This window comes from Leiobunum rupestre, chromosome 6 (assembly GCF_980474605.1).
Source record: "Leiobunum rupestre chromosome 6, qqLeiRupe1.1.hap1, whole genome shotgun sequence".
Lineage (NCBI taxonomy): Eukaryota > Metazoa > Arthropoda > Arachnida > Opiliones > Sclerosomatidae > Leiobunum > Leiobunum rupestre.
In genome coordinates, this window is record NC_143389.1 from 36,321,605 (window position 1) to 36,338,433 (window position 16,829).

The window sequence follows — 16,829 nt, forward strand, 5'->3', positions numbered from 1 at the left end:
TGGGAATCGAGATCCAGAATTTTGTTAAATTTTACAAAGGTACACTCTTAAAAAACAAGGTTTATTTTCAAACCTTTAAGGGTTGGTTCTTGTCTCATACTTAACACCTTATAAAGGATGTTATTCTACACCTTAAATTGCATTTTTCCTTTGGGGTGCTTTTGTCATCCGTTTTGGTTCCTTTATTACATCGTTTGTGGTATAAAACTACTCCCTTCAAGGGTTCTTAGCTATTCCCTTCAAGGGTTCTTAGCTACTCCCTTCAAGGGTTCTTAGCTACTCAATTCAAGGGTTCTACAGTACTCCCTTTAAGGTACTAAACTACAGCCTCAAGAGAGCCACCCCCTACCGGGTGTTAAATAACTCTATTTACGGTGTAATATAACACGATTTATACACCTTTTCAAGTTTTAAATTTGGGACAAGCGTATATTTATTAACCCTAAAGAGGGTTTTTTTAAAATATATTTTAGACCCTTATTATACCATTAAAAAACATTTTTTTTAAAGATTGTAATGTAATTGAGAAAACAATTTAAGTTAATGAATTCTGATAGAGATTTTTTGTTCAAAAATAACGAGGCCGAATTAGCTGTGAATGTAGTTTATTTGTAACGATATTCTTAAATGAAGTTTATTGAGACCCGTATTTTGATTAAAAATATGTCGGTTCAAATACTACAATATCTGCGGCCCTTTTTTATCCTGAATCATAATTATTTGAAAAGTTCGACCCAAATCTCACAACGAACGATATTTTGGCATATTTTCAAGCCCTATTTCCGAAAATTCAAACGCCACTTTGGCCCATTAAATAGGAGAGGAAATGTGGTAGATAATTTGTAAAAACACATTTTATTATTAGAAGTAACTTTTACTATTGGTTTTATCCGTACAACAATGGAATATTGAGTGTCTACCATTCAACGCACGCGATAACGAAAACAATCCTTTATCCACCACGACTATATTTATTATATTCTCTTGTCATAACGCAAGATAACTGCGGAAAAATTCGGATTACATTAATAATAGACCCATACTAAGCAAATAAGACTTGCACTGAAATTTTAAACAACGGCCAATAAATATGTATCAGTATTCGTATATTGCGGTGGGATATATGATAAGGAAGGCTAAATCTAAATTGCTATAATGCTCTCTTGTTAAGGCCGTAATGATCAATCGATATAAAAGATATTTGTCTTCTAAAAGGGGTGTGCTTTATTGCCTAAACAAATGACTGTGGTTAAATATCGAATTGCATATTGCGACAATTTCCTTTCTCTTTCTGGCGAGGCCGCACTCAAAATATTTTCACTCTTTCCTCAATCGATTAACCTCGTGTTTTATTCTGACAGTTTTTGCCTTTTTTGGCATTTGTACGTCAATTTTTATTGTGGTCGATAAGTTTTATATACGATTAAATTGTAATAAAGAAAATTTAAAGTTTAACCAACCGTAAATGTTACGTTCGTATGGTTAAAAGCTTGATATAGGTTTGGTTGTTTTAAAATGATAACCAAACCGTGGTGTAAATAACGGCATATAAAGCCAGGCGCTCACTGCTCTTCGTAACGATTCCGTCCCACCTTTCACAAGCCTTTGCTTCGTACCGGAGACAATGCCTTGTGGAAGGCAGGACGGATACGAAACGGAGAGCCAGTGGGTGCCTAGCCTAAGCAGGGTCCCGAATAGCTTCCGGTAAAATGGCCCTCATTATAAAAAGGGGCTCCAAAGTTTCAAGGGCGAGCCCCAGAGACCTTAGTAACACTACTGTAACTAAATATTAACCACAAAATAATATATTGAGTCTTATTGATTATTTTCGACAAAATACTTTATAATGCGATACTAAATATATATTTCCAAAGAGTACAAAACTTTAACGTAACACGACCATAATTTAATAATTAAAGATAAAACATTATTCGTTCGATAAAATGACTTATTTTTCAAGTTCGACTGTTCGAAACTATAACAAAAAAATTGGTCATTGCCAAATGACAATTTCCGCGAAGTTTAGAACGTAAGTTTATTTCGATTGCAACGGAAATCAATGCTATTATTCGTAAATCCATATTTTCCTAATTACGGTACCACCGGGATTATATCTCCAACTTTCGCTCTAATTCAATTAGACACGTCCTAACAAACCCAGTTACAAACTCCAAACTTCTAAAATCGATGAGAAGTTGCTAACCAGTGTTCCTAAAAGGCCACTTTTTTGTTGAGACGTCCAGACAGGTGGCAAATAGTGGCTAAAAGTGGAAAATTGGCAATCAGTGGCTAATAAGGGAAAATTGGTAATACGTGGCTAATAAGGGAAAATTGTAGTAAAAAGATAAAACTAAGCATATTTAAGTTGTTAATAAATTTAATTAGGAATATTACTTATAAGGAGAGTACCCGAGGTGTTTATTGCCGATTTGGTTCAAAGTCGGACGTAATGTAGACCTATTTAAGATTAAACCCACTCGATTTGCCATGGCAACCGAAAATGTTTTTGACCACTTAAAACAAAAAAATCTCCATTTAAAAAAGCATGGGATTTTCTCAGGGTTGGAAAAAATCCGGCTTTTTTTGAAAAAATCCAGACCAGTGGTTTTAATTGGTAATAACCGGTTTTATTTCGGTTATAACCGGCTAAAATATAAACAGTGCCTTTTACATATGTAAGTAGAAATTGACTGCCGTTATTGTCGTAAATAAGGAGCTAAACAAATAAAGCGAAATAACTATATAAAATAACTGAATTCTTTTGATTTCCTCGGGAAATTCTCCCTAGTTTTTGTGTATGACGCACTGACAGAAGCGAGGCAGCGGACTTTGGAACTTAAAACCTACCGAAAAACTGGTAAAAGTAAACCGGTTTCTAAATATGAAACAAAAAATAAACTAAATTTCTAAATACAAACTATTAATTTACTAAAATATTCATATTGTATTTTTTTTTTAAAAAGCCAAAAAATTCTGGATTTTTTCAAGTGGCTAAAACTGGCTTTAACTAGGTGGCTATAACCGGTATGGCTGGTTCTATTCCAACCCTGGATTTTCTCGGTTTCACAGGGTCCTAGCTACGAAAATTTAAAAAAAAATTAAAATCATGAAATGGGTAATTTCGAGTAATTCGGACCATATTTAGGTAAATTTCATAAAGTTTGGGTAAATTGAAACATTTTTGGGGTTAAAATGTAAGAATTTTTGGGGTAAAATAAGGAAAAAATTTAATTATTTTTGTTTTAAGTCATCAAAAACAATTTCGGTTGCCATGGCAAATCGAATGGGTAGTGCAACGTCTCTTTTTGGGAAATTTCATGTCTCATATAGGTCTACATTATGCCCGACTTTGAATCAAATCGGCAATAAACACCTCGGGTACTCTCCTTTGTTAGTTTACACTGAACAATGTTAGTATGAATATTAGAATAAAATAAACTAAACAGAATCTCATTATCCCAGTAGTAAAACCCAATATTGTCCATGTTTGGCCAAATTATCCACTAAATTCACTTTTGTCCAGGCCAGAATTTTCCACTATTGTCCACACTATTGGCCACCTGGATCTTTCCACTTCGGAACACTGTTCATTCCATTTTACCAAGAGAAATTATTTTCTCTTGATTTAACGGAAACTTCTGCACGCGCCGCGAGGTTAAAACAATCTTTCACCGTTATCTTCATTGTCTGAAGTTTAAAACATTGTTAAATAATCGAAGGTGTAGGTACGTTCCAATCAAACTCTTCCGATATCAATTGACGTCTCTGCCGATTTTCCCCGAAACGACCAATCACGGTTCGCTCCCTTTATCTTAAAGATTCTCGAACGAAGAGGGGGCATGTTTATTTCGGTGTCCGTTTCGCTTCGTTGAGGCGCGGCAGAAGGGGTTAAGAAAAATGACGAAACATCTCAAGGGCATCGATAATTAGAGGGGATGAAGAAGAGAAAGACTTCTTATCTACGCAGCCACTGAGCAAACGTACGGAGATTGTATGTCCTTCCAACAACGAGCCAACTTTGTAAAAGAATAAACGGTATATATAAGGGGGGAAATATTTATTTTTATCTAGTGCTCAGTTGAATCAACAGCCCGCTCTTATTTGGTTATGGTTTGTTCCAGTAAGTCGGGGGAATATATTGTCAATGTAATATATTTCAATTCCTTTGTATAAATTATAGAATTTGTTGTAGTTTCAAATTCCAAACAAAAGAAGATTTTGTTTAAAGTTTTCTTTAACCTTTTTCGTTACAGCCCCGTAGACCCAGCGTGTTTCGAAGACACAAGACAGTGGGTCCTCCCGTATCTGAATCGGTCATGTCAGTCGAACAGGAAGATAGAGGGTTTTTCGACCAGTTCAGGTCAAATAGTACCACGTTTAGGGAAGTGCTGGCGGAGTTTCTGGGAACTTTGGTTCTAACGGTAAGTCTATTGTTTTCAATATTTAAGTATTAAATTTATAGAGATTGTATCGTGACTTTGGATCATTTTATACAGCTACTGTTTTTTCTCTTCGGTAAAGACATTTAAGGAAATGGGTTATTTCCAAGTTATAGCTGATAGTTTACTTTCAAAAACTAAAACTTAATTGTTTTCGGGCTATTATTTGACGCATAAAGCTTTCAACCTTAAAAGCTTTTCGTCTTAAAATACAATATTTATTATGCGTAGCGTTCGTAAATGTTGAGAACCTACTGGATATTTAATATTAAGATGCTGAATGGCACCGGTGTAAAAGTACAAAGGTATCTCGAAATTTTATCCACCTAAAGTAATTATTATTTTTTAATGGAGTATAGTCTCATCTATCATAACCTTCCGGGAAACGTGGTAACGTTTGAAGGCAAGCGTGGGTGTGGTCGCGGGATGGGTTCGTGAGATTCGGTGTTCGGCGATTACCATCCCCGGGGACTCAACAATTTACGGGACGCCCCTGTGATTGCAAATTAGCGAGAGTATGAACTTTGGAGCCGTAACAATACGCGCACGCTACGGTAAAGTCTGTATCGAGAGGCATACCTTAATGCAAACTTTCTTGACTGTTTGTTAATAATTTGGTGAAGTGTGTTTAATTTTGAAAAGTATAAACATAGGGCGTTTAACTTAATCCGCCTGTTATATAAACATTTAAGAAACGAAGGGTAAAATTTCCTTCTATAAAAAAGAACGTAAAATCGAGCAATTTATTTGTAATTGCTTCCTCTCTGGAAATCGAGAAGGTTTATATTACACCCTATATATTCAAAGTACGAATGTCTTTATATAAGGCGCTGTTCAGAAATTACGTAACGAAATAAAATAAACCCTTGTAACGAGGAGTAGCAGCCCTATGAATTACGTAACAGATATTCACACCCAGGGGCGTAGGAACGTTCTAGAAGTTGGAGGGGGCAAAGAGAAACGAATAGAGATCTGGGGAATGGTATCGAATTTTTAATGGAGTGTAGCGTCTCCGAATGCATGTGTACATTTTACTACTGTGTAAATTGGCGGGAAAAGACTGAAATTTAAACACAGTTAAGGTTCTATATGCTTTATATGTTTTTAAAATGAGAATTTGAGCCTGTTGAAGATTTCAACTGACCAAAAAGTTGCAGGGGGCAATAACATTAGTTGCCCCTCCCAGAAAGATTCTAGGGAGGGGCATTGCTCCCCCCTTTTCATAAATATTATTTTATTTATTATAATTATATTATTTTTTTTATAAATTCTTTATATTTCTTAACATTTGCATATCAAGTATGAACAAATTTTTTAATTAATAATTTAATTTATAATTATTTATAAATTATTTCATAATGTTTTAGTTATAATTTTACTCATTATTAATTAATATTATAAAATAACTCAGTTTAAAAAAATATCGTTACCGCATTTTACAAAAGTATATTTAGGTGTAGCAATAAATTTTGAAAATTTGGTATTTGTGAAACTTTCGTTTCCCCTCACTAGATGACGGCATCTGACTCCCACTAAAATAAATAAGACAATCGGTAGAACTGCATGGAAATGGAAACTGCGCCGGTTCCAAGTTCTTCCTCGCGTAAATTGGTTCTTGGCATCGTAAACCTTAGAATTAAAATAATTTAAAAACTAATCCTATTTATTTGTAGTTTTACCTCTAGAAACTTATAATATGTGACGTAAGATTTGAGCAACCCCTCCCCCTCCCCACTTTAACATTTAGTAACTTTTTACAACCCCTCCCCCTCCCCACTGTAACATTTAGTTTTGGCCCATCGTTGAACTGGCAATGTATTAATAATACTAAAGCTATCCTGAAGAAACCTAATTTTTATTTTTTTTTCTAATTCTATTGGTTAAAATGAAGGTTCTATATATAGGTATATATATTTTTGTACTTTGCGCCTGCGAATCAATTTTGGTTCCTCCCTGTTTTAAAAGGGATTTATTTGGGCAAATAAACATTATTATTATTATTATTATTAGTAGTAACTTTTTACAACCCCTTACTGCGTTACGTAATTTATGAACGGCCCCTAATTAGCTTTGAACTGATCAAGTGTAAGAGTTGCGTTTGCCTTATCGAATTCTGTATTTTAAGTGGCACGATCTTAATTAATTATCAGGTACCCTTTTCTCTTGGGCTTAAATTTTTATATACTTTTTATTCAATACGTAATTAACTAAAACCAAGTAAAGCAAAAACCCCAATTTAGATTTCTTTAAATTCTTTCCATAAAACTGACCTCGAATAGGATTTTATAAAAACTCAAAAACTATTAACTTTAAAATTTACAAAACAATTATAAGCAAGTGTGATGTATATAAAATAGTTTCATATTTTAACTATAAAATCAGTCGTTTTTCACTGGAATTAGTTTGGTAACTCAGGATACCCCCCTCCGACGAAAGTGTTTACTATAGTAATTAGAATCAAGTCTTTAGTCGCAACCGCGTGGCGTATGCAAAGACTTAGAAAATCAGGCGATTCCAATAAATGGTCTTTGCTTAGCAATTATCTATTGGCTCTAATAAGTCTTTGTAAAATATTTCCCCGGAAATTTGAGAATCGATTGCAAATTTAAAGAATATCAACCTGAGATACAACTTGTATCAAATACTACTAACCGATTTGCATTTCTCTTTCGATTCGGTAGAATTTTAAACACTCGATCAAATCCGCGGTTATCGCTTGAAGTCAAGGGCAACTTTACGCTAGAGAGGTTAAGTACCCGACGTTACGTCAAGCCTTCCTCGATGTTTGGCAGAAGTGATTCTCAGATGTTTCATCAAGATAACTTGGAAATTCCGGCGTCTTAAGTTCCCTTAACCTCTCTCTTTTATATCGCTTTGCGGTGACATGTGCTCTGGCTTTATAATATATTTATCTATCCAATTAAGCCGCCTTATGAAAGCTATTAAGCACCCACTTGATTCCGATATCGAGAAAAATGGAGGTTATCTCGAGGCACTTTTAACAGCTCGGAAAAGGTCTATTTTGCACCGCAAAGGTTGAGGCCGCTACCGGGGTTTGGAAATTCGGTGCCTTCACCATTTATCTCGAGTTTTATGTCGTCAACAGTTTCGAGAAATCAATTTCTTAAGGCGCGTTTATCGGGAAACCCTCGAGAAATGATTTTAAAGAGCATTTAATAGGAATTTTATTTAATTCATAATCCACGTCGCTACTTAGTAATGTTATGACTTAATTATTCTTAGAGAATCGCTTTGAAAACGACAAGGCGGGGAAGTAAAATTGCTCGTATTTTCAAAAATAATGTGAATAAAATTCTAAATAATGTCAAATAATATTACTGTATGTATAGTAAACATGATTAACTAATTGTTTTGGGATACATTTTAGTATTTTAAAAATTCCGGTCATAATTAGAAATGGAGTTAAGCCTTGGCTATAAGCGCACCGGGGTGAAGCGATTATAGCTACGTTCACACTTACCCCCAAATTCGCTTCGTTTAGATAACTGGTTTTTAAAACCAACGTGAGAAATCGCTTCGTGTTGGTTCGGGAAGCAATTCGTCCAAGTCGGTTCGCTTAGAATCGCTTTGAAAACGACAAGGCGAGGAAGTCAAATTGCTCGTATTTTCAAAAATAATGGGGATAAAATTCTAAATAATGTCCAATAATATTACTATATCTATAGTAAACATGATTAACTAATTGTTTTGGGATACATTTTAGTATTTTAAAAATTCTGGTCATAATTAGAAATGGAGTTAAGCCTTGGCTATAAGCGCACCGGGGTGAAGCGATTATAGCTACGTTCACACTTACCCCCAAATTCGCTTCGTTTAGATAACTGGTTTTTAAAACCAACGTGAGAAATCGCTTCGTGTTGGTTCGGGAAGCAATTCGTCCAAGTCGGTTCGCTTAGAATCGCTTTGAAAACGACAAGGCGAGGAAGTCAAATTGCTCGTATTTTCAAAAATAATGGGGATAAAATTCTAAATAATGTCCAATAATATTACTATATCTATAGTAAACATGATTAACTAATTGTTTTGGGATACATTTTAGTATTTTCAAAATTCTAGTCATAATTTGAAATGGCGTTAAGCCTTGGCTATAAGCGAACCGGGCTGAATAGATTTCGCACGTGTGAACCAAGAATTATCGTAGGCGGTCAAAACTGGCATTCAAACCGACCTAAACTGGGTTTTAGGCTCTAGTGTGAACGTGGCTTTATAGAGAAGTTGAACAAACTCTCTATAAAAGCAGGTTTAGGTTTAGTAAACTACAGCTAACTGAATATATGTGAAAAATAAACTGGGGTTTACTGAACCCGGTTTTAGAAGCCTAGTCTGATAAGGGTATTTTATAAGTGTAATATAACTGCATAACTCCACTTTTTATGACGTATAATAATTAGGCTTATTCTATTCATTTGGGCCTTATTTTTAGTTCCACATTGAAATATATTTCGAGTGGGACTATAGTTTTAGCCGAAATGTAGTCAGGTGTTGTTGTCCTAATTCAATAATTTATTTTTCAATAACTATGGATTGGGTCCACCTATTAATACCATTCTTTTTTCGAAATACTTATAAGGCTACTCGCTACCTACCGAGCCAAGATTCGTGAGCTTAAACTATTTAATTACAATTTGGAAGAGCTTTTAATTTCACCCCTTCTTGATATTTTACGCACGTTTCACGAAGTCTGCGTAAGTGACTCAGCGAAATTGTCCGGAAAAATAGTTAACTTAATTTTTTTCCCCAATGAAGATTTTGGGTACGCGTTCTACCTTATTTTAAAACCCAGGTATCTCAAAAATATTTTATTGATGTGGAACTAATATTACGGTTAGGTCGACTTGGTAGGCAGTATAAAATATCGAAAGTTAAGAAAACGGTTGTACAGTATTTAAATAGAGACCCGTGAATTATGTTTTTTTTCTCGTGTACATTGAAATAAATTCCCAAATTTCGCAAATCTACACGAAATTCATAAATATTCCTTTGAAAACAAAGAGACTTTGTCGGCTTTAGCTAGAAAAACCTTCGCTTGATATTTGACTGTCTTACATACTAATATAACAAGTACGTGACAGTTAAGAGTTAATTACAAGTATTAGGCGTGTTAAGAAAACAATGAACCAAAGTTGACATAAGATTAAGTAAGAATACAAAATGATAGCGTTGTTCTTTTCGCAGCTCTGCGGCAACGCCATCGGAGCGGTGGTAGCCTTTCAAGAAGTCTCCAACATCTCGCTGATCGTGGGACCCTTGGGCTGGGGATTCTCCGTCGGTTTCGCCATCTACATCGCGGGAGGACCAGCCGGTAAAGACAAACACTAAAGCTATAAAGAGATGATGACATTTGAACAAAGGCTTATTTTATAAAACGGTTTTCTTCCTCAGGCGCTCATTTGAACCCGGCCGTGTCTTTAGCTTTGGCTACGGTTGGAAAATTTAAATGGTCAAAACTAATTCATTACATGTTGGCTCAATACCTCGGGGCCTTCCTTTCCGCCGGGATCCTCTATGGCGTGTACAAAGGTGAGTTGGGTTAGGTTAGTTATGACGAATTGTACTTATAAATCGATTGAGGGAAAACAGCAAGGTGCTGATCTATTTTCGTATTGCTCAGATTCGTTCGACCGTCTGGACGGGGGAGCCAAGCTAACCGGAAACGGTGGGAATGCAACTTCCAATCTCTTTTCCTGTTTTCCTCAAGATCACGTCAGTACTCTGGCTTGTTTGGCCGATCAAGTAAGTAAAACGGAAACGACCCGTGGCGTATCCTCTCAATCGTGATTAATGTGACACGTGTATCCTTCGCCATCGGCAGGTATTAGGAACTGCTCTTCTGCTAATAGCCGTATTAGCTATTTCGGACGACAAGAACATGAAAGTGGCAAAGGGTCAACAGCCAGTGGCCATCGGGTTCTCGCTGACATGCATCATTATGGCTTTTGGTAAGTAACAATTAAATCACTTAAGGCGAATGTCTTATTTTCACACCCCCGAATAACTCAAAAGGAATATAATTTTTTTAATTAAATACGCTTGGGCGCTCGCAGCGATGTGCAAATTCTCCCCCCCCCCTTCATGAGCTATGAATACATTAATAAGGGTATGTAAATTGTCCCTCCCGTTTACTCTATGATTGACGATTGCCCACCCTTAGAAATGGTCCGCGGAGGCCCACGATACACGCTAAATATTTTTAACGATTGAATTATTATTAAAATACATCATCTAAACACCGACACGCCATCTACTAGGAAACCAGAACACTACAATGTTTAGAGCACGATTTCTAAAAATAATTCATTTTTAGAGAACGTCGGAGCAGATAAATTAACTGGCAAAATTTCGATTAATCATAAAAATTGCGGTTAACCGTTTATCCATGGATATTATCATATGTAACATAATTACTCATAAGTATGCCTCTGTATAACATTTCCATTGAAAAAAATTCAATGAGACCTTGTTTCACGCGGAACATACATTAAGCGGACCCAAAAATGCAAAAATGCTTATAATCCTTGCGCTATTGAAAAGGTTACCATGGAAATTAAATCATGTGATCGCGAGGCACGAACTTAACTTGACATGGGCCAATTGCATGGGCAAAGCCAGAAACGCGCGAGGAATTCTCACTAACTTCCGTTTCCCATCAGTAAAGTTGATGACGCGTATTTCGTCACGGAATTGTAAGTGACGTAAATTACGTCATATCCCGTGAACAAGGTTTCATTACGAAAATGCTTTTATGGCATACTTATGAGTGATTATTTTACATATGATATTATCCATGGATAGAAACGATTTATTATAGGAAAATACAAAAATAACTGATTATTTTTTATATAATTTTTGTTTATGGATATTATCCAAATAAACGGTTAATTTTTATCCAAACTCCGACCTCTAGACTCATTTTCAGATAAAACAACAATTAACTTTAAAATTCATTCCAGGTTACAATTGCGGGGCCCCGTTAAATCCCGCCAGAGATTTGGGCCCACGGGCCTTCACAGCAATCGCCGGATGGGGAAGCAAAGTTTTCAGGTACGTCACCAGATTTTTACCACCGAAATTGATTTTTCGCGTTTAAATGGCTCCCTCTGGCGAACCTATTTAAGGATTATGACCGCCGGAGATACTGTATTATTCGGAAGTGTATGACACGCACTGGCAGGGATGATTTATATGGAGCTAACGGGGATACATTTTGGAACTTGCTAGGAGAAGTAATACGTCATATGGGTTTGAGAAAGTACCGCAAATAGTGCCCCTGCCAATACAATTTCTAGCGTCTAATCCGTTTTCAATCGGCTTCGCAACTCGTGTCAACCACAAACCGGATATTAAGCGCCTAAACGGAAATTCAATTTTTTCTTCATCCAGATGGATTCTAGATACGGTTTACTAGAAACTACTGCGTGAAAACGAGTATGAATAAATAGGCGCTATGCGGTTCTTAATTTGATTGTTTTCCCGAGGGAGAACTTTCTCCTGACCCAAATGAAAACTGACACAATTCTCATTCTTATCACGTAATGTTGATAGTCGTCGACAGTGGTGGAATAAACACGCGCCACTCGGAGTAGCCCACCATTGACATCAACCGCCTTCTAATCTATTCTTAGAGAACGCGCGAGTAATGCAGAAATAGCTAGATATGCACCGAGACAGAGTTCATATGGACCACGTGAGTCATGGCGGTTGGGTCAATTAAGTGTTCGGAAAATTATGTGGTCTGTGAAACCAGGAAGGGTATTTGTCTTGATCTGGCTTCGGGTTTAACTATAGGTTTACTATTTTTAAAAACAAGGCTTAATAAAACTGTTTTACATGTAGCCCAACCTTTTACAAATTAGCCTCATTATATACTCAGTTGCAGGTTAAGAAAGGCAAAATATCTAGTACGTTTGGCGGAAAGATACTAGTACGTGTAGGAATTTCTATTGCGTAATTTTCAAAGTGATCAATAAATATTTAATGTAGATTATTATTTTTAAGCTTAGCGTATATTTAGTATTATGCTCCTGAACAATCATCAAATCGCACGTTTTATGTACCTCAACGTGGTAATGTCGGCATTACCCGTTCTATACTTACCCTGGCCTCACCAAACGGAATTTGTTTAGTTATTTTGTACTTGGTCTGAACTCTTTCGGGAAAAATTAGCAGAATACGAATTTTGATGGTACTGGTTCGTGAGTGAGGTAAAACATGTGGTCGGTAGCTCATCTAATTAATATTTCTAAGCTTTAAAATTAAGTACATTAAAATATTAAGAAGGGTACTTAGATAAATATTTTGAATTTCCCATGAAAGGTATTTCGTCGCCGGTACGGCAATAAACATACATGTTTATACAGTGAATTTTAATCATATAATCAAGAATAAATTTATGTATACTTATGGAGAATGATTATATTGAGAAGAGTTTTCGAGAAAATTTAAGAAAAATGCAAAAACTCCCTTTGTCGAAGACTTTTGTAACAGACTGTACATCCTTGTTATATAATATAGTATTGGGTATCACCATATTCAATCATAAAAATGTAAAACGTAAAAGTTTTTTTGAACATAAGAAAATGGACTATATTGTGGTTTGGGATGAAACGTTGTGGTTTGCGTAACAGTAACTATAAGTCGCTTGAAGACTTGGCCCCTTGACAACCGACTTAACTCATAAAAAATAAAATACTTTGAATTTGAATTAAGATTGTTTCGTTTTAATATTGATCCAGTTATCGGGACTATTGGTTTTGGGTACCTATCGTCGGACCTCACATCGGAGCTATCTTGGGAGCGTGGCTCTACAAACTGATGGTGGAGATTCATTGGCCCTTGGAGCCTCCGGTTAGGGAAGAAATTCGGTTGCCACAATGGAAACACGAATCTATAAGTACCATAAACACAAATGCTCCGTTCGATAACAACAGGGGTAAGCATCCTAACTGTAAGATTAGTTTGGATTCAATGTTTAGATCCATCAGAAATGGGTTAAAAGCTGATTTCTTAGTCTGGATTCAATGTTTAGAGTGGGGATCATATATTATGATGTTTCAAAATGTTATGCAAAAATTTGAAGGAGTTGTAGGGGGTGAGTTGAGAAGTATGCCTGTTTTTTCCCCATTTTCCTACTATGAGATAAAAGAGCGCCAGAGAGCTTCAAAGAGTGGCCAACTAGCCCTTGGATGTAGGCTGCAACAAGCGCAAAACCAAGCAGCAGGGACTTTAAATACGTTTTAAGTTTACTTTTATACGCTGGTTACCTCGATTAGTTTACAAAGTCCTTTTTTACCTATCACACGAACCCAAACCTTCATGTTCGCATTTCCCTGCTGCTTTGTTTTGCGCTTGATGCAGCCTACTTCCAGGGGCTAGTAGGCCACACTTTGAAGCTCTCTGGCGCTTTTTTAACTCATCATAGGAAAATGGGGAAAAAACAGGCATACTACTCAACTCACCCCCTACAACTCCTTAAAAATTTTGCATAACATTTTGAAACACCGTGTATAAACCTATCTTGTGAAAACTAACTTCCCGTACGTCATAGCGTTGTCTGTTCCGTCGACTTCCCTTTAGTATGGGAGAGTTGGACGAAGAAACAGATGACATTATGACGTAGGGGAGTTCGGTCTTCACAAGACAGGGGAAGGGAATTTTCACCCACTGACTTTCGAAATAAATCTATTGATATTCAGTGGTAATTTTTAAATCTAATTAAAGCCAATAAATTTCATTATAAATTAATAATTTGTTCCGCTTTTTAGGTTCAAATCACCACTACTGAAAAGTAGAAGATGGTTAACGCTGTACAAATATATATAAATAAATAACAAACAATACATTGAGTATTTCGCATACTTGAACATTCATGTCTACAAGTGTCGCGCAAATGTGCCAATACCAATATAATAATCGCTCAGTTTTTAAAAACATTCCCCTGACCCCGTTCAACGTATTACATATCCCATGATAGTTTGCCAACTGATTCGTAATTCTTCGGCCACAAGCTAACAATTACTCGAAAATAATTAAATCTACCTGGAAACCGTAGATGAAGAACTTATTTAACAGTGCGTGTTAAATATTTCTATAGTTCGTATATATTGAAGAGATAATTTAAACCTTGTTAGGAAAAATCTCTGGAAAAAAGTTACTGCCAAGACCCATATTCTACAATTTTTGAAAAATAAAATATAAAAGTTAACATTTTATTAAACGAAAATAATTATTTTAAACATATTTTTGCTCTAAAATGTTAATTATTTAAATATTCCCGTACGGTGATAGAAATTTCTTAAAATTGTTATTAAATTTAAATACTACTAAAAAGGTTTTAAAATAATTGAAATACGTAGCTGGATACATAGTTTGGCTCTAAGCGCTCTTTTCCAGCGTAAACGGCTCGTGAAAAACTGGCAAACCTGCTCGGTTAGGGCAAAAAAATAGCCCGTTCACACTTCGAAACTACGTTGGCTAGATAGCCCAGTGAAAACTATGTATATTTTCTCTATAGATTGTATTATACTATTTAAGGATTCGAAGGCCATAGTGGGTCTTAACTCTTAAAAGAATACTAAAGTTTGTAAGTTGATAATATAACGAACGATTGTTTGTTAGAGGAAAGTTTTATGTAAATAATTTATTATCACAAACGTCTATTTTACTATAATCTGTATATCTTAAAATGAACTGTTACAAATATTTGTCTCTTTACCTTGTGATATAAGACACCATTAAATGTGTTTTTCCTTTTAACTTTGAGTACTTAGTTTTTTTCGAGATTTTCAAAAGGTGAAAGTGCAAAATCTAGTAAACGCCAAATTTTAAAATTTCGAGTGAATAGTAAATTTAAGTATAAATGCAAATTGGGCATCTACTGTAAAAATTTAAACTTGTCAATAAAAACGTCGATGACATTTTAAAGTAAATACCATAATAAGTAATGTAAATCGAAACCGAAAAACTTAAATAACTTGAATTTAACAAAATGCCGTTTACTAGAAATTGTTATCTGTCAACCGACTAGTTTTTAGCAGTGCTAATGTACGTGTTGCAGCTTAATTATCTTTCGTTTAAAAATGGCATATAAAAATTATTATTATTATTTATTCGCTTGCTTATTAAAATATACAGTCCACTCATTAAGCATAGCTTGGACATGAAATTTTTCAATTAACGCATCATATAAGTAAAAATGTGTTTTTATTTAATTAAACAGACAATCATATGCCATTAAAATAATTGAAGAATTTTGTTGCTTTATTCACTATACGATTATAATTAAGCTTCATTGTGCAACTAATGTACAAAATATTATAATTAATTTTCGTACTATCGTCTGACTGGTGGACGCCAAATTTATTTTCAAATGAACAATTCAAAATTAGCGCTACGGCTCTTATCGACCCAGTAATAAAACGTGTTTCCCACATCTGCCACCAGATGGCAGAACCGGCTCTATCCATTATATTTCGAGTTTGGTTTATCCGTTGCCTCCGTTATAATAACGGTTTATCAGTTATAGCTTTGACAAAGCGTAACATGTGACCCAATTGTTCAATCAGAATGAATTATACGCGTATGGGCTTTCTTTACAAATAATCAATTTGTAAAGTAAATGTCGTCGCTTCGTTTTATTATCTAGGATAATAATGAATAATTTGGCTAAATATATTTAACAATGCGTAACTCACTTTTCTCAATTAATTATACATTAAATATACAATTTTCGTTATAAAACCAAAATGGAGCAAGCCAGGTAAATAAAAGCAAGGGAAATACAAATATGGAATTAAACCATAAGTTTGATAAAACCAAACCTTAGTCATACTGGCTATTTTTACTTAACACAATGGTTAATTACCATTACTTAAGGGGGAAGTCTACAGTGGCAATTGTCTACTTCCGCGTTATTTCAAGCTGAACTCTTTTAATTTTGTATTTTAACTTATAAAATTAATATTTAAGAATAGAACAGCCTCTTTTTTAGTGACTAAAATAATTGTGACAATTTTAAATTTATAAGTAATTAAGTTATTACGTTTTACTTCGGACCCCCGGAGCTAAACAAGTTGGGCAAGCGCCCAAACTACCCTTTAGTTAGGACCTTATATCTCGTTAACTATTAATATTATAATTATCAAAATTATTTTAAGCACTAGAGGAAGGTTCAGCCTAATAAGTAAAATATAACTAAATTATGTAATTGTTAAAACAGAAACGTTCAGCTTGAACGAAAAAGAGGCTCTTACTGTATTTTTCCCCCTTAAACTTTTAAAGAACCAATTTCAAAAATAAAAGGTCTAAAACTTACCAAACCTAATCATTAATTTAACCGAAAACGGCGCTATTTTGTCAAAATTGAAACTACTA

General features: G+C 35.0%; 1 protein-coding gene across 6 annotated transcripts in view; it reads left to right on the plus strand.

Moving 5' to 3' along the window:
- The window catches only part of LOC149940779 (aquaporin-9-like), a 45,162-nt gene extending 29,964 nt beyond the window's left edge, over positions 1-15,198 (plus strand). For 2 of the 6 annotated variants that reach the window (XM_090178125.1, XM_090178124.1), the window contains exons 2-9: positions 4,254-4,421; positions 9,636-9,762; positions 9,843-9,980; positions 10,072-10,193; positions 10,273-10,399; positions 11,411-11,501; positions 13,193-13,389; positions 14,222-15,197. In XM_090178125.1, coding sequence (XP_090034251.1) covers positions 4,317-4,421; positions 9,636-9,762; positions 9,843-9,980; positions 10,072-10,193; positions 10,273-10,399; positions 11,411-11,501; positions 13,193-13,389; positions 14,222-14,241 — 927 coding nt within the window. In that variant the 5' untranslated portion in view covers positions 4,254-4,316 and the 3' untranslated portion in view covers positions 14,242-15,197. Of the gene's footprint in view, positions 1-3,987; positions 4,036-4,083; positions 4,147-4,253; positions 4,422-9,635; positions 9,763-9,842; positions 9,981-10,071; positions 10,194-10,272; positions 10,400-11,410; positions 11,502-13,192; positions 13,390-14,221 lie in introns of those variants that run through there. The other 4 variants (XM_090178121.1, XM_090178122.1, XM_090178127.1 and 1 more) reach the window with 3 other exon arrangements.
- Positions 15,199-16,829: the final 1,631 nt, after the last annotated feature.